The sequence below is a fragment of the Tiliqua scincoides genome, chromosome 5 (genome assembly GCF_035046505.1).
Source record: "Tiliqua scincoides isolate rTilSci1 chromosome 5, rTilSci1.hap2, whole genome shotgun sequence".
NCBI classification, from domain to species: domain Eukaryota; kingdom Metazoa; phylum Chordata; class Lepidosauria; order Squamata; family Scincidae; genus Tiliqua; species Tiliqua scincoides.
The window spans coordinates 11,430,370-11,457,389 of NC_089825.1; the positions used below are offsets into that span (position 1 = coordinate 11,430,370).

General features: G+C 42.5%; 2 protein-coding genes across 4 annotated transcripts; one reads left to right on the plus strand and one right to left on the minus strand.

Annotated features, from left to right (window-relative positions):
• Positions 1 to 26: 26 nt before the first annotated feature.
• Positions 27 to 19,308, plus strand: GTPBP4 (GTP binding protein 4). The gene is made up of 17 exons (XM_066627068.1): positions 27 to 109; positions 1,328 to 1,498; positions 2,445 to 2,548; positions 2,852 to 2,988; positions 6,336 to 6,436; positions 6,870 to 6,962; positions 7,884 to 8,075; positions 8,174 to 8,239; positions 8,480 to 8,569; positions 10,283 to 10,393; positions 10,592 to 10,669; positions 10,774 to 10,825; positions 11,213 to 11,313; positions 16,054 to 16,251; positions 17,606 to 17,671; positions 17,971 to 18,111; positions 19,031 to 19,308. Exons 1-17 carry the CDS (start codon positions 62 to 64, stop codon positions 19,181 to 19,183), a joined length of 1,902 nt encoding a protein of 633 aa, XP_066483165.1. The 5' UTR covers positions 27 to 61; the 3' UTR covers positions 19,184 to 19,308.
• A 51-nt stretch (positions 19,309 to 19,359) lies between these two features.
• Positions 19,360 to 26,904, minus strand: IDI1 (isopentenyl-diphosphate delta isomerase 1). Of its 3 annotated transcripts, none has more exons than XM_066627070.1 (5): positions 26,679 to 26,904; positions 25,018 to 25,174; positions 23,979 to 24,071; positions 22,401 to 22,531; positions 19,360 to 21,260 (listed from the first exon to the last, which is right to left on the minus strand). In XM_066627070.1, the coding sequence occupies exons 1-5, from the start codon at positions 26,826 to 26,828 to the stop codon at positions 20,943 to 20,945; spliced, it is 849 nt and encodes a 282-aa protein (XP_066483167.1). In that variant the 5' UTR covers positions 26,829 to 26,904; the 3' UTR covers positions 19,360 to 20,942. The 3 variants fall into 3 exon arrangements, with proteins under 3 accessions (XP_066483167.1, XP_066483168.1, XP_066483166.1); XM_066627071.1 differs by having other exon boundaries at positions 25,018 to 25,178; positions 26,679 to 26,756; XM_066627069.1 differs by having other exon boundaries at positions 19,361 to 21,260; positions 25,018 to 25,178; positions 26,641 to 26,903.
• Positions 26,905 to 27,020: the final 116 nt, after the last annotated feature.

Below are 27,020 nucleotides of genomic sequence, written 5' to 3' on the forward strand. Positions count from 1 at the left end.
TCCCCGCAGCCGCTCGTTCCTTTCCGCTTTCGGCAGTGAGCCGGGCGAGCACGCCGCCGCCATGGCGCTCTACAACTTCAAGAAGATCACCGTGGTGCCTTCCGCCAAGGTACGTCGCGCCCGCCCCGCCGGGTCTCGCAGCCCCGTCGCCGTGGCAACGGTTCTGAGGCCGGCTCCTGTTGGGCCGGAGACACGTGACACGCATGTGCCTGCTGGGACTCTTCACCCCTCCCCTGCTTGAGTGTCTGCGGAACTCCCTGCCGCAGGGCGTGCTGTGGAGAGAGGGAGGCTCTTCCCGCTCACACGACATCAGAGCCAGGGGACAGCCGCCAAAGCTGAGTGCCTGCGGAACTCCCTGCTGCAGGGCGTGGTGATGCACCCTCCGTTGGCCCTACTAATAAATGTGCTGCTCTTCCTGTTATGGAGTCACAGAACTCAATTAACTGTGCATAATTAAAAACAACATTATCATAATTGAAAACGCCACCAAAAACCAATAAATCAATAATACCTGAGGCAGCTGTGAAGCCGCAGAGTGAGACACCAAACTAGTGCTGTGATCAAGAGGGGGAAGGCCAGCTGATGTAAGAAGGTTTTCAGCTGGCACAGAATTGGAATTAGAGTGGGTGCCAACCTTGTCTCCTTCGAGGGGGCAACATAAGCCTGGGTGCCACCCCAGAGACAGCTCTTTCATGTGACGCCACCAGATGTATTGTTGCAACACTGGGAGATGGGTTAACCTGCACACTGGCTTAGGCTGTAATCCTATCCAGTTTTACCTGGGAGTAAGCTGCACTGATTATAAGTTGCCTTACTTATGAGTAGGCATACATAGGATGGGGCTATTAGTGTCTGTACCAGCATATCTCTTCTCAAAGTAAAATGGAGGTCCTGCTAAGAAGGTGCAAGCTCTTCCTGAATCTCTCTAAAAAGAGGGGTCCTGGTGTGCTGGCCCATCCCACTCAATGGGTAGTGTGTTGTGGTGCAGTCCTAAACTGCTTTGTTCACTGTTGAGAGCCTTAAGCACAAGCTCTTCTCTGTTCCCCATTCTGTTTCCTTTGCAATGGCAGAAGAGAGCACCAACTATTTTCTTTGTTCCAGGCATTGCTCTTTCCATCCAGGTGGATTTTAAGTATACCTGCATGATGAAGGCTTCAATTCCTAGCATTTCTGATTTCAATTTCCTGGCGTTTTCTTGTTCTATTATTTTAAAAAATATCTATTACTTTTTTAAAATATCAAGTGCTGTCTTCCTTATCTGAAAATATGTATACTGCTCTGCAGTAGCTTGAGTCTGTGCTAATCACTGTTCTTTGTCCTGCTGTAGGACTTCATAGATCTGACTCTGTCTAAGACACAGCGAAAGACTCCTACAGTCATTCATAAACATTACCAAATCCATCGCATTCGTCACTTCTATATGAGGAAAGTAAAATACACACAACAAAATTACCATGACAGACTCACTCAGATCATAACAGATTTCCCAAAGCTAGACGTAAGTGTTCTTGTTGGTGGATGCATTTGAGTTGGCTTTGTTTTTGTAGCTGATACTGTTTTATTCTTTATTCTTATTTGAATATAAACATATTGCTTTAATTTGTCTGCTGGCTGATTTATGAGCCCGTTTTGTGGTGCTAAAGGATGGGTTGCAAATATGTCTTTAAATAAATAACGGTATTTTTGACTTTCTTCTTCTGAACACTGGATTCCTGTGCAACATCATAAACTGCTTTAAGTTTCCCCTAGTTTTAAAACAAGCTTACCAGCTGGCATAAGAAGCTGTGGAGGAGAAAGGAGTCTAGGACTACAATCTTATGCACACTTTCTTGAAAGTAACAGCCCAATCCTATCCCCAGCGGTTCCGCCAGGTGCAGTGGTGCCAAAATGGCTACCACTGCATCCAGTGGCACTACCAAGCCTGCTGAAGGTCTCCTCAGGGGAAAGCCATGGGCCCCTCAATGGGCCTTCTCAAATCTATACAGGCTTGAGAGCCTCCATGTTGGGCTTTGCAGCCTGACACACAGGATACTACAGAGCAGAGCTCCATCAGTCCCACCTCACCTCCTGGGCTAATTCTGCCCCCCCCCAATACCACTGGCTGGTGCTGCAGGAGTGCTGGCCGGCTCACCACACAGTGCTGAGGCTCAGCAGCAACTGATTCTGGCCCAGTGCCAGCGGCCCCTCCTTTCTGGGTGCTGCGGACATATCTTAAGACACATTTGTTATACTTGTCACTGAGAGCTCATAGGATTGGGCTCTAAGCCCCGTTGATGGCTCTAAGTATACAATCCCTGGATTGTGCTCACAGAACTCATTTCATGACTCTTTGGATCTTGGCTGTATAGGTAGTAAAAAAAAGTTAAACTATCAAGAAGCTTCAATATTTTTGGGAAGAATGATTTATAACAAAGATCTGATATTTTTCTTTTGTTCTTTTTCAGGACGTCCATCCATTTTATGCAGATTTAATGAACATTCTTTATGACAAAGATCATTACAAGTTGGCTTTGGGGCAAATTAATATTGCCAAAAATCTGATTGACAAGTAAGAGAGCTTAAAGTTTTGGTAATATTTTAAAAAAAAGTTAGTGAGTATTTGAATCACTGTAATACTACACATCTTTGAAAAAACTTTACATTTTCTTCTAGTAGTTCCTTTTAATAATTGTGCCTTGATCTCTTTAGTAATATGGAGGAATGTCTGAAACTTCCTCAGGAGTAGTCCTGTTCTTTGAACCACTACTATTCCAGTCTTTTTATCAGATGTTGGAATGGAGGAAATGAGTCATGAGCTTGATGTTCTCTTTAGCAATTTCATTACAAGTCTGACTTTTGTTTTACAATATAGCGTTGCCAAAGATTATGTGCGGCTGATGAAATATGGAGATTCCCTTTACCGATGCAAGCAGTTGAAGCGTGCAGCACTGGGACGGATGTGTACCATAATAAAAAGACAAAAGCAGAGCCTGGAATACTTAGAACAAGGTGGTGTATGTTGGATGAATAGCACTGCAGGCTTCTTAAAGGAGAAATAAAGTTAATGTGTTTGGAGTGATACTGTCATATATAAAAAGTGATGTTGGCCCTTGACGTCCGCAGGAGTTTCGTTCCTGGAACTCCCGTGGATGCCAAGACCCGCAGATAACTGAATTCATTCAACCTCCAGTTGCAGCCAGAAATGCCTTCTGGTTGCACCCAGAAGCGTTCTGATGCTTGTAGAGGCTGTGCATTACTTCTCTGGGCCTCAGAATGCCCCCCAGAGGTGTCAGAAAGGCACGTCGTGTTTTTTCGAAAACCGGAAGTGCCTTTCTGACACCTCCGAACCTCAGAAATTCTCCTGCACGTGACTGGAAGGCATTTCTGTTCCTGTCCAGGAGGTCCTCTGTAGATCCTCCAGCCATGGTTTTAGAACCTGCAGTGGGTCAAATCCACAGGTTCCAAACCCGTGGATAAAGGGGATCCACTGTATTTAACATTTTGGTCATACCGAACTTCTAGTGCAGTGTTATCCAAACTGTGCGGCGTGACTCTTTAGGGAGGCGCTAGGAACTCAAAAGGGAGGCGCGGGATGTCCTCTAGCAGCGATACAGTCGCACCCCTGTGCAGAATTCTTCTGCCCGTCGTCTGCGCCTTTTTCTAAGCAGAAGAAATGGGAGTTGCTCAGCTGCGAGAGTGGCTGCTGCCACCCCGCCCTCTTCTCCCTCCACTCCGAGGCTACCGCCTTCTGTGTTCGCTGCATATTGTTTCCAAAGCTCTTCGACTCCAACTCCCATCTGGCAAGTACCGAGCATGCTCAGCTTGCAGTCCTTAACGCTTGCTGATCCTTTTCTGGTTGGTTTATAGTTCCCAGCCTGGGACCACTTCTCATCAAAGTGAAATCTCTCTTTTCAACCCCTCCCACTTCCACTCCCCCCTTTCGATCTCCAAACCTTCCCGCTTTCCTCCCCCTCCCCAAATAAAACGCTTCCTATTTTACCAGGCACCAGAGGTCTTAAAGTTGCTTCCATGCAGTTGGCAAAGGGGGGGGGGGGAGAGAGAAGCACACACTTTAATTGGCCAGGAGCAGAAAAAGGGTACTGTTCTTAAAGTGATTTATTAATCTTGTTGTTTGACTGAAGAGGAAAGGCTGTATTTTTAAAGTGTATCTTGCTGTTTGAAGGGAATACTTATCAGCCATTGCCAGCCCAATCCTATCCACACTTTCCTGGGAGTAAGCCCCATTGACGCTAATGGGACTTACTTCTGAGTAGACAGGCATAGGCTTGAGCTCTGCATCTCCTAGTATAGGAGATAAATCAGCTTCCTAACCAAACCCTTATCAGCTCTGATATCTTTTCATGGTCTATTTTTGTTTTCCCCACCAGCTGCTAGAAAAATTTAATTTCATTAAATTAATGAAGGGTTCAATCCTATCCAAGGAGAATGGGGGAAATGACTAGTTGGATTGGGGTCCACAGGGGTGTGTGTGTGTAATTTGGTCAGACTGGTTGTTCACAGAGTTCATTTGATAAAACAATTCTATTGTATGCTTACAAAATTTTAAGAAATGAGTCCTCCTGGACCAGACAAAATCTACCTACTCCAGCATCCTGTCTCCAACAGTGATCAGCAGCTGATCATTTATAAAGCATGTATATTGCTGTGTATTAATAATATATTTTTAAGATCTGCATTTAATTAATGATATGATTAATATAATTAATATTAATATAGTTAGGGTTAGGGTTAACATATATATTAATATATAACATATATATTAACATATATATTAACATATATTAAATATATTATATTTAATAATATAGTTAATATTTCTGGCCACTTCCTGTTTAACAATGTCACTTTTAGCCCTCAGGAACATGATGGGGAGTCATGGCCAGCAGCCACGGGGGTCAAGGGATGGAAAAGTTTGCTTACCACTGTTCTAGTGTGTCCATGTCCTTTCTGAATCTCTCTGTTCTTCACCTCTTGAACCAAGCCACTTCCCCACATTGATCAAGGGGAATGCACCTCTGTGGCAGAAATGGTGGGTGAATAGCCCTGTTTTTATCCCTTTCTGCTAAGTTGGTGTTCTTGAGGTTGACTGGGGAAAGCTAGGCAGAATGTGTGCATTGTTTCTGCTTCTGAAACTTAAATCTTTAGAGGAATTAATTTTTTTCACATGGTGGCAGTGGAGAATGGAGTTTTACTTATTTCTGAAGTTTATATTTTGCTTTTAAACTGAAGTTTCCAAACATTTATTTATATTGTTTGCTTTAAAAAAAAAAATAAGCATACATCAAAAACCGCAACAAATAATTAAATAGTAGTTGCAAGTTCTTGAAACACTTTAAGGTAATAAAAAGAGCAGTTTGCACAGCAGTAAAACACACATTTTAAAGAGAGGATGAAACTGCCCATAAAATGGAGTATAAACTGCATGCTGTTCTCACCAACCAACTGCTTGCTATCTGAATGAGAGGTCTGGTGTCTAAAACTGAGCAACCACTAGGGGGAGATTAGGTGGCTATTAGGAGCTGAAGGGAAAAGAAATGGAATTTAAGACAAAGAGCTGTGCAGGCTTCCGAAAACCTGCCAGTTGGCATCAACAAACAGGGTTTCCATTTATCATATCAATTTCAACCATTAAGGTCAGAAACAAGCTTTTAACGGAATTAAGGGCATGAGTTTCAGGATGCAGAATTTCACACAAGTACTTGATAGCTGTGGGATGTAAAGAAGGAAAAAAAATTTATGTAGGATATTCAAGCTATCTTTGTAGCTTTGATGTTTCTTTTATTCCGTATTTTCTTTTTTGGAAACAAGTAAGTGAAAACATCTTGTCTCTTTGACAGAATTGGTGCCTGTCATGAAATTTTGCACTATTTCAAAAGCCCAGTCCTAACCAACTTTCCAGTACAGATGCAGCTGCAAGAGAGCCCCAAGGTACAGGAGCAAACATTCCCTTACCTTGAGGGCTCTGTCTCTCCTTGCCCCGGATGCCACTCATGCCCTCTTAGCTTCATCACTGCTGGAAAGTTAGGGCCAATTCCTATCCAATTTTCCAGTGCCTGAGCAGCCATGCCAATGGGGTGTGGACTGTTTCCTGTGGTGGGGAGGCAGTCACAGAGGGCTTCTCAAGGAAAGGGAATATTTGTTTCATTATCCCGGGGCTGCATTGTGGTTGTACCAGTGATGGAAAGTTGGATAGGATTGGGCCCTTTAGTCAGGATTGGCCTGCAAGTTCCCTTCCTAATATCCTTAAGCTAAGATCTTGTTGATGCTACGTCTGTCTATGCTTAAACTTCTTCACGAATGAAAATCAATAACTGGTGTTTTTTTTAATTTGTCAGTGCGCCAGCATTTATCTCGATTGCCAACTATTGATCCCAATACACGTACACTCTTATTGTGTGGATATCCAAATGTGGGAAAGTCCAGCTTTATAAATAAGGTTTGTGTGATGTCTAGCCTTATAATGTGTGAGCAGATATCAAATTCTGGAGTGTCTAATGGATCATTCAAACATTCTTTGTGAAGATATATAGTGTGCTGTGGTATAGTGATTAGACTCGGACCAGGGAGGTCTGGGTTCTTATCCATGAATCCCATCCTGATCTCCTGATCTCAACCTGAGCCACCTTTAGAGGATTTTTATGCTGAGAGGAGGGTGGGATGATGTAATAATGATAATAATAAAACAGATACTTAGCATTGTGTATTCTGTTATGAGCATTGTAAAAGGAAGTTGATCTTTCCACATGAAAGAAATGTGCTCTAGCCTATGCCAGCCTGCCTTAAAAATGTTTCTCATGTAAGAAGGAACTTTAAATATGATTCTAATGCTTGTTTGAGAAAGGAATCCTTTTTTTTGGTCTGTTTTCAAGGTGACCAGAGCAGATGTTGAAGTGCAGCCATATGCCTTCACCACAAAATCCCTTTTTGTGGGTCACATGGATTATAAGTACTTGCGTTGGCAGGTAAGGCGTTCTGTTGTATAGTGTTCCTTAAAGTCTGCCTGTAGAGCAATCATGTGTGGGTGTGTCTTTCCTGAGAAATAAGTCCCACTGTACTCAGTGAGCCTTATTCCTAAGTAAGTTTGTTGAGGATCATAGCTTTAATAAAATACTTTTTTACCCAGCATGTAATTAATCTGTGGAACTGATGTTGTGAATGGCACCTGGCCTCAATGCCTTTAAAAGGGGATTGGACAGTTTTGTGGAGGAAAAGTCCATCACAGGTTGCCCATGGTCATCACTATACACACCCTCCATGTTTTAAAGTTACCCTATCTCTAAATGCCAGATGCAAGGGAGTAACATCAGGATACAGGAATCATGTTTTCTCGGGTGATCCCAGATGCATCTGGTGGACTGCTATGAGATGCAGGCACCTGGACTAGATGGGCCCTTGACATGACCCAGCAGGGCTCTTCTTATGTTTGTATATACTAGTTTGGTTACTGGGTTTCTTTTTTGTGTGCTATGTCAGCTGGAGATATGTAATTTGACCTAGATATTCCTTTGCAAGATTTAACCTCCTTTGCAGGCAGTTATGCAATAAAGAGCTTCAGAAGCCCAGTTACAATACTGAGCTCTTTCTTCTAGCCTTGAGTCCTCTGAATGTAGCAACCAGAGCTGGAACACCTGTCTCAAGATAGCTTTCAGACAGGAATTGCCCATCTCATTCTTTATCCAGTTCTACCCCCAACCACACTGAAAAGCTATCCACTTTTGAATACTCTCAAGATCATTTCTCAAGCTGCCTTGAGGGCCCTTAAGCAGGGTGGAAAGGCGGGTATAAATCTCTTAAATAAATAAATTTCTTTTCCCCCTTCTCCTGTCAGTGCATGTGAGCCGAAGGTGAGCTGAGTGAACTCTGTTGATACTTACTTATTCTAGGTGGTGGACACCCCTGGTATTTTGGATCATCCTTTGGAAGAAAGAAACACCATTGAGATGCAGGCAATTACAGCTCTTGCCCATCTTCGTGCTGCTGTGCTGTTTGTCATGGATATATCTGAACAGTGTGGGCACAGCCTGGAAGAGCAGCTTGAACTATTCAGGAATATTAAGCCATTGTTTGCTAACAAGGTAGAAAATTTTTTATTTTGGCAGTCCTCATCTTCTACATTATAAAATCTAAGCAGAATCTTAGCTCAGTGTGTGTGTGTGTTTTTCTCCATCTGTAGCCATTAATAATTGTAGCAAACAAGTGTGATGTGAAGAGGATTTCTGAGCTTTCTGAGGAAAACCAGGTAAGACTCTTAAATAATTACCTTGTGCATATATATGGTAGTGATTATAGCTTGCATTTTGCAGAAATATAATAATAGTTATTAAGATTGTAGCAATATCCTTCACTTTGGTTAGGGACTAAAGCATGGATGAAAGTAAAAATGGATGTCAAAGCTTTGAAGCCTTATAAATCAGTAGCTTATAATCATTTTCTTGTATCTAAAGATTTATGTATTTAATTCACATTTATTACCTTTTAGAAAATGTTTGCCGATTTAGAAGCAGATGGACTTCCTGTAATCGAGACAAGCACTTTAACTGAAGAAGGAGTGATACAAGTAAAAACAGAAGTATGTGTTTTCTTGATTGTATACCATATACATGGAGTGACCTGTATGTAGCAGGTGTCATGTGCTCACAGAAGGGCTAGACATTGGGTGAGAAATGGAAACAAAATCCAATGACCCTCTTTTTGTGTAAGACAGAACTTCCTTATTATAGCACTGCACATTGATTTTCTCTGTAAACCACTTTGTGAACTTTTCATTGAAAAGTGATATATAAATACTGTTGATAACTTTTGCATTTGCATTTACTGCATTGCACTGAAAGCTTTTTTTCTGCTTGTGGTTATTTGACTCCAACCAATTGTACTTTTATTTGTGAGTCTCTTTGTATAGTTCCTGTTGCTTAAACCGTCATCAGGGAAAGGAATATTAATTAGAGGTTGTCCTCATTGTATTTGCTACAATGCTTTCTTAAATATAGGTTCAGCCTTTGCATTCTTGCGCATCCATTTAATGTCTCTTCCATTTTTATGTCACTTACCAAGTCCACGTGTGGGGCTCTCAATGAAAGAGAGGTGGTACATTTGTGGATGCTGCCAATAAAGCAAATATAACTGAAAGTATCAGCTATTAGGTAGAAATTACTACAGCCTTGCAAATGTCACAACTAGTTAACTAACTGCAAAATTGTTGACTAGCCAGCCTGACTAGTATCCAAGTGTAAAATGTCCTCTGACACATCTACAGCCTAGAAAAACAGAACCTGTTTTCCTTTTCTGCTTGTCCTGGAGTCCATTCTTAGCTTGCAGTAGAGAAATGTCTATTTAAGCCTGCATGATGTTGCCATCTTCTCTTTTTACTCCCTATTTTAATAGCTCTTCTAGCTGGCTACTAAATGCACTACCTTCAGTTGAAATGCCTCTTCCTAAACTGAAATTGTCTTGGAAAGACACTAAAAATAATTTCATATTGTTATCTCACATTATTTTGCCCGTTGGGCAAAAAGGCGGTGTATAAATTAATAAAATAATAATAAAAATAATTATTATTATTTGAATCATGCAATATAAAATATTTACATTCATATGGAAAAAGAAATAGAAGCTTGGCTAATGTTGGTGTGTTAACTTTCCTTGTTCTTTAGGAAAATAAAGTAGCTTGCATCATTCAGATTTCTTTCTCATCAAAACTTCTACCCACACCTGCGCAATAGATAGAAGGGCACTGTCTGTATATTGTGGTGTTTATTTTTCATGTTGATGTAGCAATTTCCTGTGTTGCAAGAGTTATTTTCAATATGAGAAAATGAATTCTTGCTCTGTGTGTGACTGGATTCTGACTGTCATTAGGCTGCTCTGAGGCTTACAGAATTCCAGTACTTGTGGAGTATTCCATCTTGTTCAAACAATATGTCTAAAGTCAGAACTGATCAGGTTCAAATGTAATGTTTCTTGATTCCTTAAGCATGGTTAGGAGATTAGGAATTCCCCAGGCTCTAATGTTGCATCTTCCTTTCTTCTATGCAGATGTAGCATTACATGATTGACAGTGCTAATGCTAACCATTCATAGTCTGAAACCAGAGCATTAGCATTAACATAATAGTCAGTACTGGTCAGTGCTGAAAAGGGAAGAGAGGCTTTGCAGGATGGGAAAGGTGTGTGTGACTCCATGGGGATTGCCTGAAGCCATGATTAACCAACATTATGGCTGCATGGAGCCTTCAGTCATCTTGTTTCAGCAGCATGTTTTACAATTAACACTTCATATTTTTCAGGCCTGTGACAGATTGCTGGCCCATCGTGTTCATACCAAAATGAAGGGAAACAAAGTCAATGATGTACTCAACAGGCTACATGTAGCTGTTCCAAGCAAAAGAGATAACAAGGTTGGTTTGGGTGGCCACTCTAAGAAATTATTCTGTTTCAGAAGTATAAATAGATATTAAAAAGCACTTGGAATTGAAGTGGAAAACTGATTTGCTGGGCCGTGGCCCTTGTTGCTTGGTAAGAAAAAGTGTTTAATTATGGCAACCAAAAAGAAGTATACAACTTGAATTCATCTTGGTTTTATTTATTAATTGTAGGAAAGGCCACCATTTATTCCTGAGGGTGTCCTACTGCGCAAAAAGCGTATGGAAGTCGACATGCCTAAAAAGAAACTGGTAAGCTTGTTTTGAATGCCTTTGGTTGTGTTGGATTGGAGAATAATAACAAAATTTTTGCATATGGAAAAGGGTCCATATTAATGATGTGTTCCTATTTGCAGGAAAAAGAAATTGAAATGGAAATGGGAGATGACTATGTTTTGGATTTGAAGAGTAAGTGTTAATGCTACTCACAGTGGTGTACAGACATGTAACTGCTTGTGTGTTCTGCTTGTGAAACCACAATTCATGGTATCTGTAACTCATGGTAAACCTTGTGCTTCCTGCCAGTTGTATTGAATAACATTAGTTTATTTTTCTAATTTAAAAACCCGAGTTGTATGATTTGTGATTGGGAACTGTGTTGGTAGGTGCTAAAACCTAAAGAGCAAACTTTGTTTCTTGTTCATGTGTGTACACACACACTCATGCAGAGCATGTAACATATTGTGGTAGGATGCAAATATTTTCTCCTAGCACACTGACTACCACCTCCTTAAGAAAACTTTTAAGTTCAACAAATTCATAGAATTTCTGCCTCTTTGTTTCTCCTTGCTCTAGAATACTGGGATCTAATGCAATCATCTGAAAAATATGATAGAATACCTGAGCTTTGGGAAGGCCATAACATAGCTGACTATATTGACCCAGACATCATGAAAGTAAGTGTTTGTTTATCATCTGTAATATAAAAAATACTATACATTTATTTATTTCATGAATTTATATCTGGCCTTTGCAAAACTTAATATACATCACACATTTTTGTTTGCTCTCTGGCAAGAATAAAATATTTATAACTATACTGCTGAATGCTTAAGGACCACTTTCACTCATATGAACTTACTTGAACTTCGATCGGCTTTGCAAACCCTGGTCTCTGCCCAGTCTGGTAGGCAGGAACACAGGGACAGGGATTTGTCTGTTGGCCCTGAAACTTGAGAGAAACTTCTTAAATCTCTACTCTCTCTGTTCTGAGATGTGCAGTTGCAATATTCCTATCCCTCAAGGCTATTTTATTGTAGCTGTTGTGCAGCAGCCTTTTTTAAACTGTTATGCCTCATATTACTGCTGTACTGTTGTTTTATTATTGCTACATTATTGTTTTAGCTTATAAGCTGAAAGGCAAGATATAAATATTTTTAATGAATAATAAAGAAAACAGAGAGCTGTTTGGTTCACACCTTAAAGCTGTTGTCATGCAACATCCTGCTCAGTGGTGTAGCTAATGATCATGTAGCCCGTTGACAAGCTCAGAATGATACCCTGGAAGTGATGTCACATCCAGGCTTTTAAAAAAGTCTAGACATCTAGACAGGCAAGTAGACAGTGCTGGGGGAGAGGTAGCGGCTGTGGTGCATGTCAGCACCAACGACGTGGGCAAGTGTAGCTGGGAGGTCCTGGAGGCCAAATTTAGACTTTTAGGCAGGAAGCTGAAAGCCAGGACCTCAAAGGTAGCGTTCTCTGAAGTGCTACCTGTTCCACGCGCAGGGCCAGCTAGGCAGGCGGAGATCAGGGGTCTCAATGCGTGGATGAGACGGTGGTGTAGGGAGGAGGGGTTTAGATTCGTTAGGCACTGGGAAACGTTTTGGGACAAGCGGGGCCTGTACAAGAGGGACGGGCTCCATTTGAACCAGAATGGAACCAGACTGCTGGCGCATAACATTAAAAAGGTGGCAGAGCAGCTTTTAAAGTGATCCCTGGGGGAAGGCCGACAGGAGCCGAGGGGCATCCGGTTCGGGACTCCTCATCCCTATGGGATGAGGATGGGGAGGTTAGAGAACAACAAGACAAAGGCAGGGTAGGAGAAGAAATTGGGAAAGGTAGGGTGATGGGATGTGATAGACGGTTTGGCACAATGAGAGGATGCGGGGACAAAGGAGCGAATAAGCAGCCCATCCTGGGGCATTCCGTGTATAAATGCTTTTATGCGAATGCCCGAAGTCTACGAGCAAAGGTGGGAGAACTGGAATGTCTGGTGACAAGGGAAAATATTGACATAGTGGGCATAACGGAAACTTGGTGGAATGCGGAGAATCAGTGGGATACGCAATCCCGGGCTATAAACTCTACAGGAGGGACAGGCAGGGGCGTGTTGGAGGTGGGGTGACCCTTTATGTTAAGGAAGGGATAGAATCCAGCAAAGTAGAGATTGAAGGTGGGTCCGACTCCACCGTAGAATCTCTGTGGGTTAAATTACCAGGCTTGTGCAGCGATGTAATACTGGGGGTGTGCTATCGTCCTCCAGACCAGAAATTGGATGGGGACCTTGAAATGAGGAAACAGATCAGGGAGGTGACAAGGAGGGACAGGGTTGTAATCATGGGGGACTTCAATTATCCTCATATTGACTAGGTCAATTTGTGTTCTGGTCACGATAAGGAAACCGGATTTCTTGACGTGCTAAATGACTGTGGCTTAGAGCAGCTAGTCACGGAGCCCACCAGAGGACAGGTGACTCTGGATTTAATATTGTGCGGTACGCAGGACCTGGTTAGAGATGTAAACGTTACTGAGCCATTGGGGAACAGTGATCATGCTGCGATCCGTTTTGACGTGCACGTTGGGGGAAGAATACCAGGCAAATCTCTTTAACAAAAACCCTTGACTTCCGACGGGCGGACTTCCCTCAAATGAGGAGGCTGGTTAGAAGGAGGTTGAAAGGGAGGGTAAAAAGAGTCCAATCTCTCCAGAGTGCATGGAGGCTGCTTAAAACAACAGTAATAGAGGCCCAGCAGAGGTGTATACCGCAAAGAAAGAAGGGTTCCACTAAATCCAGGAGGGTGCCCGCGTGGCTAACCAGCCAAGTTAGAGAGGCTGTGAAGGGCAAGGAAGCTTCCTTCCGTAAATGGAAGTCTTGCCCTAATGAGGAGAATAAAAAGGAACATAAACTGTGGCAAAAGAAATGTAAGAAGGTGATATGGGAGGCCAAGCGAGACTATGAGGAACGTATGGCCAGCAACATTAAGGGGAACAATAAAAGCTTCTTCAAATATGTTAGAAGCAGGAAACCCGCCAGAGAAGCGGTTGGCCCTCTGGATGGTGAGGGAGGGAAAGGGGAGATAAAAGGAGACTTAGAGATGGCAGAGAAATTAAATGAGTTCTTTGCATCTGTCTTCACGGCAGAAGACCTCGGGCAGATACCGCTGCCCGAACGGCCCCTCCTGACCGAGGAGTTAAGTCAGATAGAGGTTAAAAGAGAAGATGTTTCAGACCTCATTGATAAATTAAAGATCAATAAGTCACCGGGCCCTGATGGCATCCACCCAAGGGTTATTAAGGAATTGAAGAATGAAGTTGCAGATCTCTTGACTAAGGTATGCAACTTGTCCCTCAAAACGGCCACAGTGCCAGAAGATTGGAGGATAGCAAATGTCACGCCTATTTTTAAAAAGGGAAAGAGGGGGGACCCGGGAAACTATAGGCCGGTCAGCCTAACATCCATACCGGGTAAGATGGTGGAATGCCTCATCAAAGATAGGATCTCAAAACACATAGACGAACAGGCCTTGCTGAGGGAGAGTCACCATGGCTTCTGTAAGGGTAAGTCTTGCCTCACGAACCTTATAGAATTCTTTGAAAAGGTCAACAGGCATGTGGATGCGGGAGAACCCGTGGACATTATCTATCTGGACTTTCAGAAGGCGTTTGACACGGTCCCTCACCAAAGGCTACTGAAAAAACTCCACAGTCAGGGAATTAGAGGACAGGTCCTCTCGTGGATTGAGAACTGGTTGGAGGCCAGGAAGCAGAGAGTGGGTGTCAATGGGCAATTTTCACAATGGAGAGAGGTGAAAAGCGGTGTGCCCCAAGGATCTGTCCTGGGACCGGTGCTTTTCAACCTCTTCATAAATGACCTGGAGACAGGGTTGAGCAGTGAAGTGGCTAAGTTTGCAGACGACACCAAACTTTTCCGAGTGGTAAAGACCAGAAGTGATTGTGAGGAGCTCCAGAAGGATCTCTCCAGACTGGCAGAATGGGCAGCAAAATGGCAGATGCGCTTCAATGTCAGTAAGTGTAAAGTCATGCACATTGGGGCAAAAAATCAAAACTTTAGATATAGGCTGATGGGTTCTGAGCTGTCTGTGACAGATCAGGAGAGAGATCTTGGGGTGGTGGTGGACAGGTCGATGAAAGTGTCAACCCAATGTGCGGCGGCAGTGAAGAAGGCCAATTCTATGCTTGGGATCATTAGGAAGGGTATTGAGAACAAAACGGCTAGTATTATAATGCCGTTGTACAAATCGATGGTAAGGCCACACCTGGAGTATTGTGTCCAGTTCTGGTCGCCGCATCTCAAAAAAGACATAATGGAAATGGAAAAGGTGCAAAAGAGAGCGACTAAGATGATTACGGGGCTGGGGCACCTTCCTTATGAGGAAAGGCTACGGCGTTTGGGCCTCTTCAGCCTAGAAAAGAGACGCTTGAGGGGGGACATGATTGAGACATACAAAATTATGCAGGGAATGGACAGAGTGGATAGGGAGATGCTCTTTACACTCTCACATAATACCAGAACCAGGGGACATCCACTAAAATTGAGTGTTGGGCGGGTTAGGACAGACAAAAGAAAATATTTCTTTACTCAGCGTGTGGTCGGTCTGTGGAACTCCTTGCCACAGGATGTGGTGCTGGCATCTAGCCTAGACGCCTTTAAAAGGGGATTGGACGAGTTTCTGGAGGAAAAATCCATTATGGGGTACAAGCCATGATGAGTATGTGCAACCTCCTGATTTTAGGAATGGGTTAAGTCAGAATGCCAGATGTAGGGGAGGGCACCAGGATGAGGTCTCTTGTTATATCAGGTGTGCTCCCTGGGGCATTTGGTGGGCCGCTGTGAGATACAGGAAGCTGGACTAGATGGGCCTATGGCCTGATCCAGTGGGGCTGTTCTTATGTTCTTATGTAAAAAAGTGAAAATTGGGGGAAAACTAGCCTCCTCATCTGGTTAATTGGCCATAACTTTTGATAGAATACAGATATTCCAATGTGGTTTGTTCCATTGCATTCTGCATTAAATATCTTTCTGATGATATAACATGATGTTATTATTCGTATATAACAAGGTTTTCACAATTTTGGCCACTAGTGTCAAGCTCAGCTTGTTGCCCCCCCCCCAAAGCTTGTTGCCCAGTGCGGTTGCTACCCCCTGCACTCCCTTAGCTATGCCACTGATCCTAATTGTTATCATTATTATTATTATCAGTATTTCTATACCGCTTTTCAACTAAAAGTTCACAATTCTGCCAATTAGCTTAATTCAGAAAGTGAAAATATTATGTGGAACCCAGTTGCTAAATAATGGGCTAGAACAATCTGAAAGACCATGGTGATGTCTCTTTATGCAATTTTCATTTACAAAAAAAAATGTTTATCATGCATTTTGTTTCATCTTGCTGAAGAAATTGGAACAACTGGAAGAGGAGGAACAACTAAGGCAAGCAGCTGGAGAATATGACAGTGATTCAGAAAGCGAAGATGAGGAAATGATGGAAATCAGACAATTGGCGCAGCAGATTCGGGAAAAAAAGAAATTGAAATTCTTGGAATCCAAGGAGAAAGATACCCAGGGGCCCAAGATGCCCAGGACAGCCAGAAAGGCAAGTGGAAAATAGTTTCACAAGAAAGTGTTGGGACATGACTGCAGTTAAGGGATTAAGTGTTGCCTGCTCTTGTTCTTCCATTCATTTGCTACGCCCTTTTCTTCACAAACACAGCAGCATCATTAACATGGTTATGGTCAGAAATACCAGTAGTCAGATGAAAAGAGTAGGATCAAGGTGTGGTCTGTTTAGAGATCATCTTGAACATATAGATACAGTCTTGAGGCCTTGTCTACACATGCATGAGGTGGTAGAGTAAACCAGGCTGCTTCAGGCTAAAACTGAGGGGATGCCATTTTTCAACTTTCCCCAGCATAAAAAAGGCCCCGCAGTCTGAAAACAGAACTAGCACATTGGAGAGACAATGCCTTGACTTGTTCCGTGTTGTGCTATTTTTTTGCTTGCAGAAAACATTTCCCATATCGGAGCATTTGAAAATGTGGGTCCCTACCTACTGTTTGAAGTGATACACTTCATTCTACAACCCCTTTTTGCTGCATGTGTAGATCAGGCCTTAGCTGATATGATTCCATTGTCAAGGTTACTGAGACAATGTTTGCAAAGCACTTTGATGCTCTATAACAGGGATGTCCAAACATTTTGGCAGGAGGGCCACATCATCTCTCAGACACTATGTTGGGGGCCAGGAAAAAAAAATTAATTTACATTTAAAATTTGAATAAATTTACATAATGAATATATTAAAGATGGAACTTACATGAATGAATGAAGGTCTTGCAGTAGCTCAAGGCCTATAAAAGGCCTTGCACAAAGCAAGACCAGCCTTTCCTTTGCTGCTGCTACTGCATCACAGATGTGAAACAACAAGTAGTGGAGGGAGCTCTCATCCCACAGCTCACGCGAGAGGTCGAACAGTTGCCCTCACACTGAGAGCAGTTGTGTCAGGTCAGCCCGGGTTCCAGCAAGTTTCTGGAGGGCCAGAGGCTCATTGGAGACTGGGGGCTCCCTGTGGGCCGGATTGGGAGTCCCCAAGGGCTGCAAGTGGCCCCCAGGCCAGGATTTGGGCACCCCTGCTCTATAATGTTATATAAGCATGAAGTATTGCTTATGGCTGATGTAGGAGACATATTGTGCATCTGCACCTAGTGTGCTGTTGAACTCATTTGAAGTCAGTGTATATTTGAGGGCATTCTGCACTATGCTAAAACAATCTGGAGGAAGTAGGTAATAATGAACAGTTGAAACTCCTGCTTTCTCAGCTGGTTATATCAAACTGCTGCTTTCTGTTGTCGTTTTTGGACAGACTGATCCTTTCATGGGTTCTTCAGTGCCATTGAAAAATGAAATGGTATTGATAATGGGGAAAATAACCAATCCCTTATGGCTTTAGGTTCAACGGAAGACATTAGAGAAGGAGATGAGTGACCTTGGGCTTGACATGACTGGCAAAGATGAAGTAAGATGGTTTTAAATGTTTTTTGTATTGATTTTTGCAAGCATTGCTTTTGTTGTTAAAGCTCATTGTTCTGCCTCTTTGTCAAGGGAATAAACTGAAATGGGGTAAGAGGGATATCTGTGCTTCCTGGATTTTACTTAAGAATTCTATTGTTTTAGCAATAGTGAAGCTTGTTCTTTCAAGATCTTGGTTGAATGACGAGGTGATATTTGGTAAAAATTGAATCCAAAGCATCTTATCAAATGAGGGCCTCATTTTAAAGAAGATTTCTAAAATTTATTTGATCTGTGAATTCTCAGGCACATTACATAGCCCAGACAAGATCTCGGAGTGTTACACGAAAACGCAAACGAGAGGAATCTGAACCACCTGTATCTGTGGCACGAAGTCGCAGTTCCTCCCGAACCCCTCGCGATGTATCTGGTCTTCGAGATGTGAAGGTCTGTCTCAGTTTATTAATGTTATTAACACTTTATAGTAATAAGTCTTAATACAAAATACAGATTCTATGTTGTAATAGTGGAGGCTATAATTTCTTGTAGAGCATTTTGAAATAGACTATCGTAACTGTTTTTGTGGCAAAGGTGGAATCTAGGATCTATGCAGTGGTAACTGTCAGCAGTGTCTGTTTCTTGTTCTAAATTATGGCTTTGGTTTGAACCATCTTGACTGAAAAATTAATGATAAAATGTAACTTCTTAAACAAAATTTATCCCAATTCGTTTACAACAGGAGCCGCCAAACTCCCATGGGCTGGATCTGGTACTTCAAGATTTTCCTTCCTAGTGCTGCGGTGACAAAGCCTTACCATGACAGCCTCCTCCTGTCTTTACAGGAACTCACACCAGGGAGCCACTTCCATCACACATCATCCCAGAAGGCTCTGTGCCCTGGTTTCGGTGGGGGTGGGAGGGGGGAGTGGCTGCTGGTGTAAGTTTCTGCAAAGGTCAGCTGTAGAGATAGGATGCTGTGGCACTGAATGGTAAGGTTTCATTGCAACTGGAAGGATAATCTCAGGGCACAGCATCCCTTGGTTTGGAGATAGCTGATTAGAATGCTGCATTTCTTTAATTTTGAGGAAAGAAAATTGGGAGAAGAAAAATCCACATACATTTTTGTACAGTTAAATATCCACAATATACTGTCATGCAGGAAGGGATGTGATGCTACTAGTGAAGTGTCTGATAGGGTGTCCTAATGTTGCAGAGGTAGGGCAGGCAGAAAGCTCTAGGGAAGAAGAGAGACAATGTGCAGAGAGGGACAGGTGGCCAGGAAGTGTAGTGATGGAAGGCTGAACTGGTCTGAAATAAGCTGTTAAATTCTTGACTTCACAACCAACTATTGGTGTTTCTTGTATAGATGGTGAAGAAGACTAAAACCATGATGAAGAAAGCTCAGAGGAAAATGAATCGGTTGGGCAAGCAAGGGGAGGCAGATAGACATGTGTTTGACCTTAAACCTAAGCATCTGTTTGCTGGAAAGAGGAAATCTGGTAAAACACAAAGACGATGAATGGTGTGAAGAGAACTACAAAGAAATGACTGTCTTCTACTAAGACATTAAAAAATAAGACTAACTTTGTATGGAAACTTCTTGTTTGCAGGGACATAGAAATATATCACAAACATGTATATTAATTTTGTTAATGCAATTTCTGAACCAGAAGCTGATTTTACAGGGCTGGGGTTTGAGCTTGGATCTCTGCCAGAGTAGATGGTACTGAGATAAAAAGTGCATGACATGAGGCAAGGCAGCTTTCAGTTCACTTCTGGCTGGGAGGTTCAACCTGCTTAAGATATTCTTGAAAAAGTGTTGGCAAGGAGATGTGGTTGTATAAGATCAACAGGTAGTGCTTTAGACTCTGTGGTGGGTATACTACTTATGGTATTGAAAAGAATTTGGCAATTATATGCTATTGTTCAGGCCTTGTTCACTTTGTCCCAGATATTATGGTGGATCAGTACTAATGAAGAGAGAGATCCAACCAGGGCCAGACTCCATGCAATGTTAAATATGTCCCTACCATCAAATATGCTTCGGTTTTTGATGGTAAACAACAGCTTAATTGGGACTATGGTGAGTGGTGGCAACATGGCTTTATTCCCTAACCCTTGGGAATACTGCTTGATCCACTTCTGCTATTGGATGCTCAAGTGGCATACATGCTTTATCAGCTTCAGCAGATTTACAATATAAAAAAATAAAACAAAGTGGGGGAGAGGGCGAGTTAAGTATTCTTGTATTCTACCATGTGTAGTATTTTTTACACACTACCAAAATTAGACTATAGAAAATAAAAGGGCACATTAACTTTCTACATTTATTTTCTGGTCAAGTAATACATTCACATAAGATGCTTTCACTTCTGTTAAGTTACTTTCAGAGCACATAAGACAAAGATTAGTATGTAGCTCAATTTTTTTTCTTTAAGAAACAGTAAAATCTGATTCTATAGTTAATCACACTGATTTTGGAAATCCATTTCCAGCTTGAGATACTTTCAAAGGTATTGTGAGGAGTTCTTACCAACCTGTACTTTTACAGCGTTTCTTTTTGACAAAAGAAAGGCACATTTAGGCTTACACTACAAATTCTAATGTTTCTAATTTTGAAATACATGTATTTCCTGTTTGCAGGTGAAGTGCCTGGGGGAGTTACCATACCCTTCTGCAAAGATAAGCTGTAGGAATATTTAACACCACATTTTGGGTTTAACTTGGGTAGCTTCTAGGAGTAGCTAGTCAAAAGATTGACAAATGAACTAATAAAAGCACCAGATTTGTTGACAGGGAGAAGATTATAGCACAGTAACTGCCTTTTTTTTTATTCCCAAGAGAAATAGAAGATGGTAATCTTGGGCCAAAACACTGTTATTCCAGATGCTAGATGGCAGAGTGAGATTTGAGTCTCTTTAAAATAACCTAAGTCATATAAAACAGTCTGTACTTTCAAAAGCAGTAACTTGTGGAAGTATACTCTTAAGTGGTGGCCAAGTTAATATTCCAAGTTCAGCCTCTGGGGTTGCTTCTAACTAAAGTGTACCTACAGATAGCTGGTCAGAAATCCAAACACTGTGTCTAAGAAGTGAAAGTAAGGAGAGTCAAACTAAGGTTTGACTTAGAGACCAACCATCCAAGCCATGCCATATGTAAGAACAAGAATATTCAGGATAATTCCTTCATATTTCAACCCTCTGTTGCAATCAACTCTACAAATGCTACTTCATCAGCATTAAATATAAAGCAACCACATCATCTGCTACTATACTCTTTTACATTCTGTGTATTTTATCATGATCAACAAACCTCTTCAGATTATTCAGATTATCCCACCACTTAAACAGAAAAGTCTCTGCAATCAGTCTGAACCACGGAGTAATCTTAATTTCATTCCGGGATGCCTTTTCCAAGAGTTCTCTCAACTCTTCCTGTGTCACATAACAGTAGCTTTTAATTTCATTGGGGTCTGGGTTGAGCATCACATTCTTCTGCATAAAAAGAATGTAGTCTATTTCATGTTCACCCCAGATACCATTGGACTGGGCTTTGTAGTGAATTCGGGTTAGATAAGACATGTCTTCTGGAGTTACCTACAAAACAAAAGTTTTTGTTAGACTACCAATAACCATAAACTCTAAGTAGTCATAGCAGTTCCAAGAACTTCCATTTTTCTTCTGAGAACAACTCAGTCCAGGCCTCACCCCAATTAATTAGAACTTTAGACCATAAGGGTCTAAATCAGCAGTTTTCAAACTCCCAGGGAGTTCAAGAACCACTGTAAGTGTGTGCAGGGGAATCGGGAAGGCAGCAGGGGTAGAGGTAAGGTGCTTCCTGTTGATGTTCTAGAAGTCTCTCCCTCTATCATGCCTTCTGCCTGCCTGCCCACTGCATTTCCATTTAGCAGCTGAAAAAGCAAGTTTTTTTTAGTGATCTGGTAAAGCAAGAACAAAGGCAATAGGCATCAGGGAGCACAGAGAACATACTTTCTATAGGGTTCCCTCTTATCCACTGTTTAATAATAATAATAATAATAATAATAACAATAACAACAACAACAACTAGGTATTTATATACTGCCTTTCTGGTCATCAGAGTACTCCTCTGACTTTATTCCAGGCGGTTTACCTAGGCAGGCATTTCTAAATCCCTCAAGGGGTTTTTTACAGTCATAGAGGCTCTCTCTTTCAAGAACCAACAGCATTTCAGAATGGATCTTCCTGGTTTGGTCTCACTTCTGGCCTCCAGTTCTCCCACGCAGGCTGGCAAGCAGGGCTCCATCTCTCACATGGAGGGCAGCCAAGACGCTTCTTGCTCACACCAAGAGCAGGTGGAATCACTCAGCTTGGCTTGTCAGCTGCTTCACCATTCTCAGCCGTTCAGGGAGCTGCTGGTGTCCTCAAACTGGCGACCTCCTGCCCAGTTTCCCATATCCATAAGAGGACCAGGAACCTGTCCAGCAGGGGCATGCCTGTACTGGATTCCTGGTCTGCCTTGTCAAACACCAAGTAGAAATGGTCCTTATGACTAGTGAAAAAGCATAACTTACTGAAATAATGACAAAATGTCACGTTTAGTCTCTTGTTCTCTGCTTTTGGGAATCAGGCAGGTTCAACATTGCCAAATAAGTACTGTACCTCTGATTAGTAATTATAGCTGCAAATACAACAACTAGATGCTATTCAACTAACTTCCCCCCAGGGAAGTAATTATTCTGAAGGAACTTTATTTACCTGTTCCAGAGGAATTCCCAACTCTGCTTTCAGTCGTCTCTGTGCTGCTCTTCGAACGCCAATTGCATTGTTTTCATCCAGTTCTAATGGGGTACTTAGAGGATGACTGCAACAAGTGTTTGTAAAACAATCTACAAAAAAGTTGTGTGGGTTAAGTTTTATGACTATTTTTTCCAGTTTCAAATTATAGAACACTTGAAATGGCCCACAGCAGTGGATTTTTGTTCACTAAACCAATCATGAAGTTAGAAATTAAAAATGCTTCGCATTCTGTGGTCAACAAACCTATAATTGGACTATTCAAGGTATTCCAAGCAATAGAACTTGCTCAAATGCTTAGCACCAGCAGGACAATGTTTCCACAATATAAATATCTGAAATTATGCTCCTAGAAATCTTTTGTATATTCCTTTAAAACTAATGCAAGGAGAGGTTAGCTTGAAATAACTGCATATTCTTCCTCAGTTATCGCATTCTTTCTTCAATTTCTCTTTCCTCTTTGTGTCATTTAGACCAGGGGTGCCCAAACCCCAGCCCTGGGGCCACATGCGGCCCTCGAGGCCTCTCAGTGTGACCCTCAGGGAGACCCCAGTTTCCAATGAGCCTCTGGCCCTCCAGAGATTTGTTGGAGCCCGCACTGGCCCGACATAACTGCTCTCAGTGTGAGGGCAACTGTTTGACCTCTTGTGTGAGCTGTGGGATGAGGGCTTCCTCCACTGCTTGCTGTTTCACATCTATGATTCAGTAACAGCAGCAAAGGAAAGGCCAGCCTTGCTTTGTACAAGGCCTTTTATAGGCCTTGAGCTATTGCAAGACCTTCATTCATTCATATAAGTTCATCTTTAATATATTAATTTATGTAAACTTATGTAAATGTATTCAAATTTTAAATGTAAATTAATTCCTTTTCCCCCCGGCCCCTGACACAGTGTCAGAGAGATGATGTGGCCCTCCTGCCAAAAACTTTGGACACCCCTGATTTAGACTGTGAGGCTTTGGAACAGGCACACAGATGCAAGTAATTCTAATAATCATTTGAATTGTAATACTTTATCTTCTACCCCAAATGTACACTTGTTGACTAATCAAAAGTGCACATTTGAGCAACGTCAATATGACCATGTTGCAAGTTACAAGTTACACTGTGTTATTGCACAGATCTGGTCCATCAGAAAGTGTTTGCCAGCTGCAGACCAAACAAATAAAGGAGGCAGGCATCTCCATAATACCACACCAAGGATCTTTCAGAGAAATTAACACTGTTAAAATATGTGGATAATAACATATAGCATTTCTCTGAAGTTGAAAAGTAATTGTTTTTTAAAATACTTTATATTTCCCAGGCCTTCAGTGTGTAGTTCAAACAAAATTTATAGTCTTTCCCCCCTCAAAAAAGTCACAGCAGTTCACAAATTAACAAACAATGGCAGAATCATTAATACACCATTACAGAACAGCAAAATTAAATGGCAACCATTCCACAACAAAACAGCAGCAGTATGGTAGGCTACTGTAGTGGCCAGTGGCACAGGATCTATGCTGCACAATGAAGACAAAGCTCATTGCAGAAGAACAAACCTGGGAACGTGATTTTCGCATCTGACCTCTGCTGCAACAGCAGCTTGTTGTCCATGTTGAACAAGAAAACACTAAAAGCACGGTGCAGCAATCCTAGGACAGCACACAGAAAACAAGTTTTTAAAAGAGATTTGACTACAATCAGAAAGGCAAACTAACATCCTGGTATAAATATGCACTATCTTGGTTTCCAGTGTAAAGTTTCTCATAATTCTAAGCACAGAGGCCAATTTCTCAGAATCTTTATTTACGCAAGTCGCAAACTCATGTTTTCGTTATACCAGGAACAGACAGCATTTTCTAATCTTTGGATGAAATCTTGTCCCCTTCTTCAATAAGCTGTTCCTTAGACCTAGGACACCCAAACTTAACAGAAGGTTGTCTCACCATATTCTCTCCTCCTCCAGATAGCCAATAAAATCACCATCTCTAAGCCCCTATACTGGTAACAACTAAAGCTATGGGTCTGCACAGGCCTAATGCTATATTTTTTCTGGCCACAACGAGCTGGTATGTTGAACTTCAGATGTTGACTGAAGCACTGCAAAAAGAAGCCTGTGACTCACACTGCTTCAGGTCTTGTCTGAAGCAAGGGAAGTTAATACATTCCCTGTACCAAACAAGACATTGTGCCCATCTTGTTTTATGGGATATTCAAACTTGCACTCATGTCTCCTGTATTGTTTCTTGAAGTGAACATCCAAAAACTACCCACAGTTTGAGTGCAAACAGAAGTATACAAACCCAATGTTAAATGGAGTGACAGGTCTAGCAAGTTGCTTTGTGGACAATGTGTGCTGAATCAACTGGCAACTGCAAAAGACTACACTGCATTTCACCTGTCCCACCTGGATATGTTTACTCTTATCTGAGCTCAGCTCACTTAAACTGATCTTGTACATGATTGCACAAGTCTAACCTGTTTATCCAACTCCTAGTTTACTTGGTAGCACAAGGTGGAAGTTCTCAATCCAAATGGACCTTGGGGGCAGAATTCCTTTGCATGCAACAGATCTGAACTATTTTTGTAAAAGAATACCTTTATCAATGTTTTCATTCAGGTGGCAGTTCTTCTTTGTATCCGCACCAATTCGGTTGTCATTTTCATCAATGACAATGCACATCTCTTTCAGCAGTTGTACCTGCTGCTCATCCAGATCTTGTGTGTTTATTTCAGGCATGGTTGCAGTACTGATCTTTCTAACAAAAACAGAACCAGTCATTCAAAAAACAATTACTTCAGAGGTTTAATGAACTGTACCTTGCTTAAGATTTACCAGTGGCATTTACAAAATAAACTTTCCAACACAAGAATAAACTGAACATGGGTTTTGCCAGGGTAAGTCAGCAATATTGTATAATACCTTCTACACTAGAAAGTTATGCAAGTTTCTCATTCTTCAAGATAATTTTCACTGAAAGTTTGCGTATTACTTGTGATGGCTGACTAAGGTCAACTGTGGTCCTCCCTAAATTTTTCAGTTTCACAGTTGTTGGGTGCAATACTACTAGTTTTAGGTTGTACTATTTCAACTCTTTAAGACAAGATAGACTTTACAGTTTTAAGAATAGGTCTTTGTTGAGAATATTATCAATCAAGTGCAATTCACTTTCTTTGCTTATGGATTGTTTCAGAGGGCTCCTTTCAATACCCTATATAACCCTAGGTACGAATGGCTCTCATCCTTTTTCTTCATCTCTCCATTGCTGCTACGAGTCCTTCTCAAGTTCCTTTTGCCAACTGAAAAAACCACTAACTGCTCTGAAGACAGTTCAGAAACTTCACTTGCTCCACAATGCAGCTGCAAGCATGTTAGTGGCTTCCCATGGATGGCATGCATTACGTATACTGCACCAGCTGCACTGGCATCAACTGGCATCTGGGCTCAATTCAAAGTGCTGGTGTTGACTTACTGGCCTGGAATCAGGTTACCTTAAGGACTGCCTTCACCCATATCTAACTACCAGAAAGAACTGCTTCCTAAATGCTGCAGGTCAGGCCTGCCCTTAACATGTGGCAGGTACCAGCAACAGGGCTTTCTTGGAGGCAGCCCATAATTCTGAAACTGTCTTTCTGAGAGTATCTGCCAATCCCCCACAACTGCTTTCATATACCAGCTGAAGACACTGCCCCTTAATAATGCCTGGGCTGAATGCCTTGATTCTGCTCACCAAGTACTGCTGTTCATTTGATTGCTCTGCTCACTGTTTCAATCAGTTTGAGGTTTTAAGAATTCTTTTGACATGTGGAATACTAGTAGCTGTCTTAGCCTGAGAGCCCAACCCTATGCATGTCTACTCAGAAGCAAGACCCATTACAGTAAATGGGGCTTCCTCCCAGGAAAGTGGATGGGACTGCAGTCTCTGAGAGCCCACTCCTATACATGTCTACTTAGAAGTAAGTCCCACTGTAGTCAATGAAGCTTACTCCCAGGTAAGTGTGGGTAGGAGGGCAGCCTGAGAGCCCAATCCTATGCATGCCTACTCGGAAGTCAGCCCCATTACAGTCAATGAGGCTTACTCCCAGGTAAGCGTGGATTGGATGGCAGCCTCAATTGCCTGTAGACGGACCTTTCCTCGGTTTGAGAGACGGGGCTCTGGCGACGGTGGGAGGAAAGGACAGCCCCGCCGGGTCTCCGAGGCGCCCACCCGGGGCTCTTACCCCACTGCGTTTCCAGGCCGCGACGCCCTTCCCCTCACCAAGCCGAGCAGCGATGGAGGCCCGGCCCGCGCGCACAGACACGGTAGCTCCCGACAGGGCGAAGGCGCGCCGCCCAATGCCACTGCCAAGCGCCTGTCTCCGACTCCCCAGACGGCGCCAGCTGCCAGCCGGCGCGCCGCGCGCCACATCGCCGCTCGCCCCGCCCCTCTCGGGCCAGCCAATGGCGGCGCCGCTCGGCCCCTGCGTCACGCGTGGACCGATCGCCCCACCGCCACCAGACCGCGGCCTGTCGCGCACGGGGAGCGCCCATTGGCCGGCCTCTCGCCCAATGGGCGCTGTCAGGACCGAGCCTGAGGGAAGGCGACGAGGAGCCGGAGGGA

What these genes read in the sequence shown, in the direction of transcription:
- GTPBP4 (XM_066627068.1), top strand. Translation starts at nt 62, where the DNA reads ATGGCGCTCTACAACTTCAAGAAGATCACCGTGGTGCCTTCCGCCAAG. An exon ending in CTATGTTTTGGATTTGAAGA is followed by an intron (nt 10,826 to 11,212) that starts GTAAGTGTTAAT and finishes TCCTTGCTCTAG; the next exon opens with AATACTGGGATCTAATGCAA. An exon ending in CTGGTCTTCGAGATGTGAAG is followed by an intron (nt 18,112 to 19,030) that starts GTCTGTCTCAGT and finishes TTTCTTGTATAG; the next exon opens with ATGGTGAAGAAGACTAAAAC.
- IDI1 (XM_066627069.1), bottom strand. Translation starts at nt 26,828, where the DNA reads ATGTGGCGCGCGGCGCGCCGGCTGGCAGCTGGCGCCGTCTGGGGAGTC. An exon ending in CGGCCTGGAAACGCAGTGGG is followed by an intron (nt 25,179 to 26,640) that starts GTAAGAGCCCCG and finishes TGTTTTTGTTAG; the next exon opens with AAAGATCAGTACTGCAACCA. An exon ending in TGCGAAAATCACGTTCCCAG is followed by an intron (nt 22,532 to 23,978) that starts GTTTGTTCTTCT and finishes ACTTTTTTGTAG; the next exon opens with ATTGTTTTACAAACACTTGT.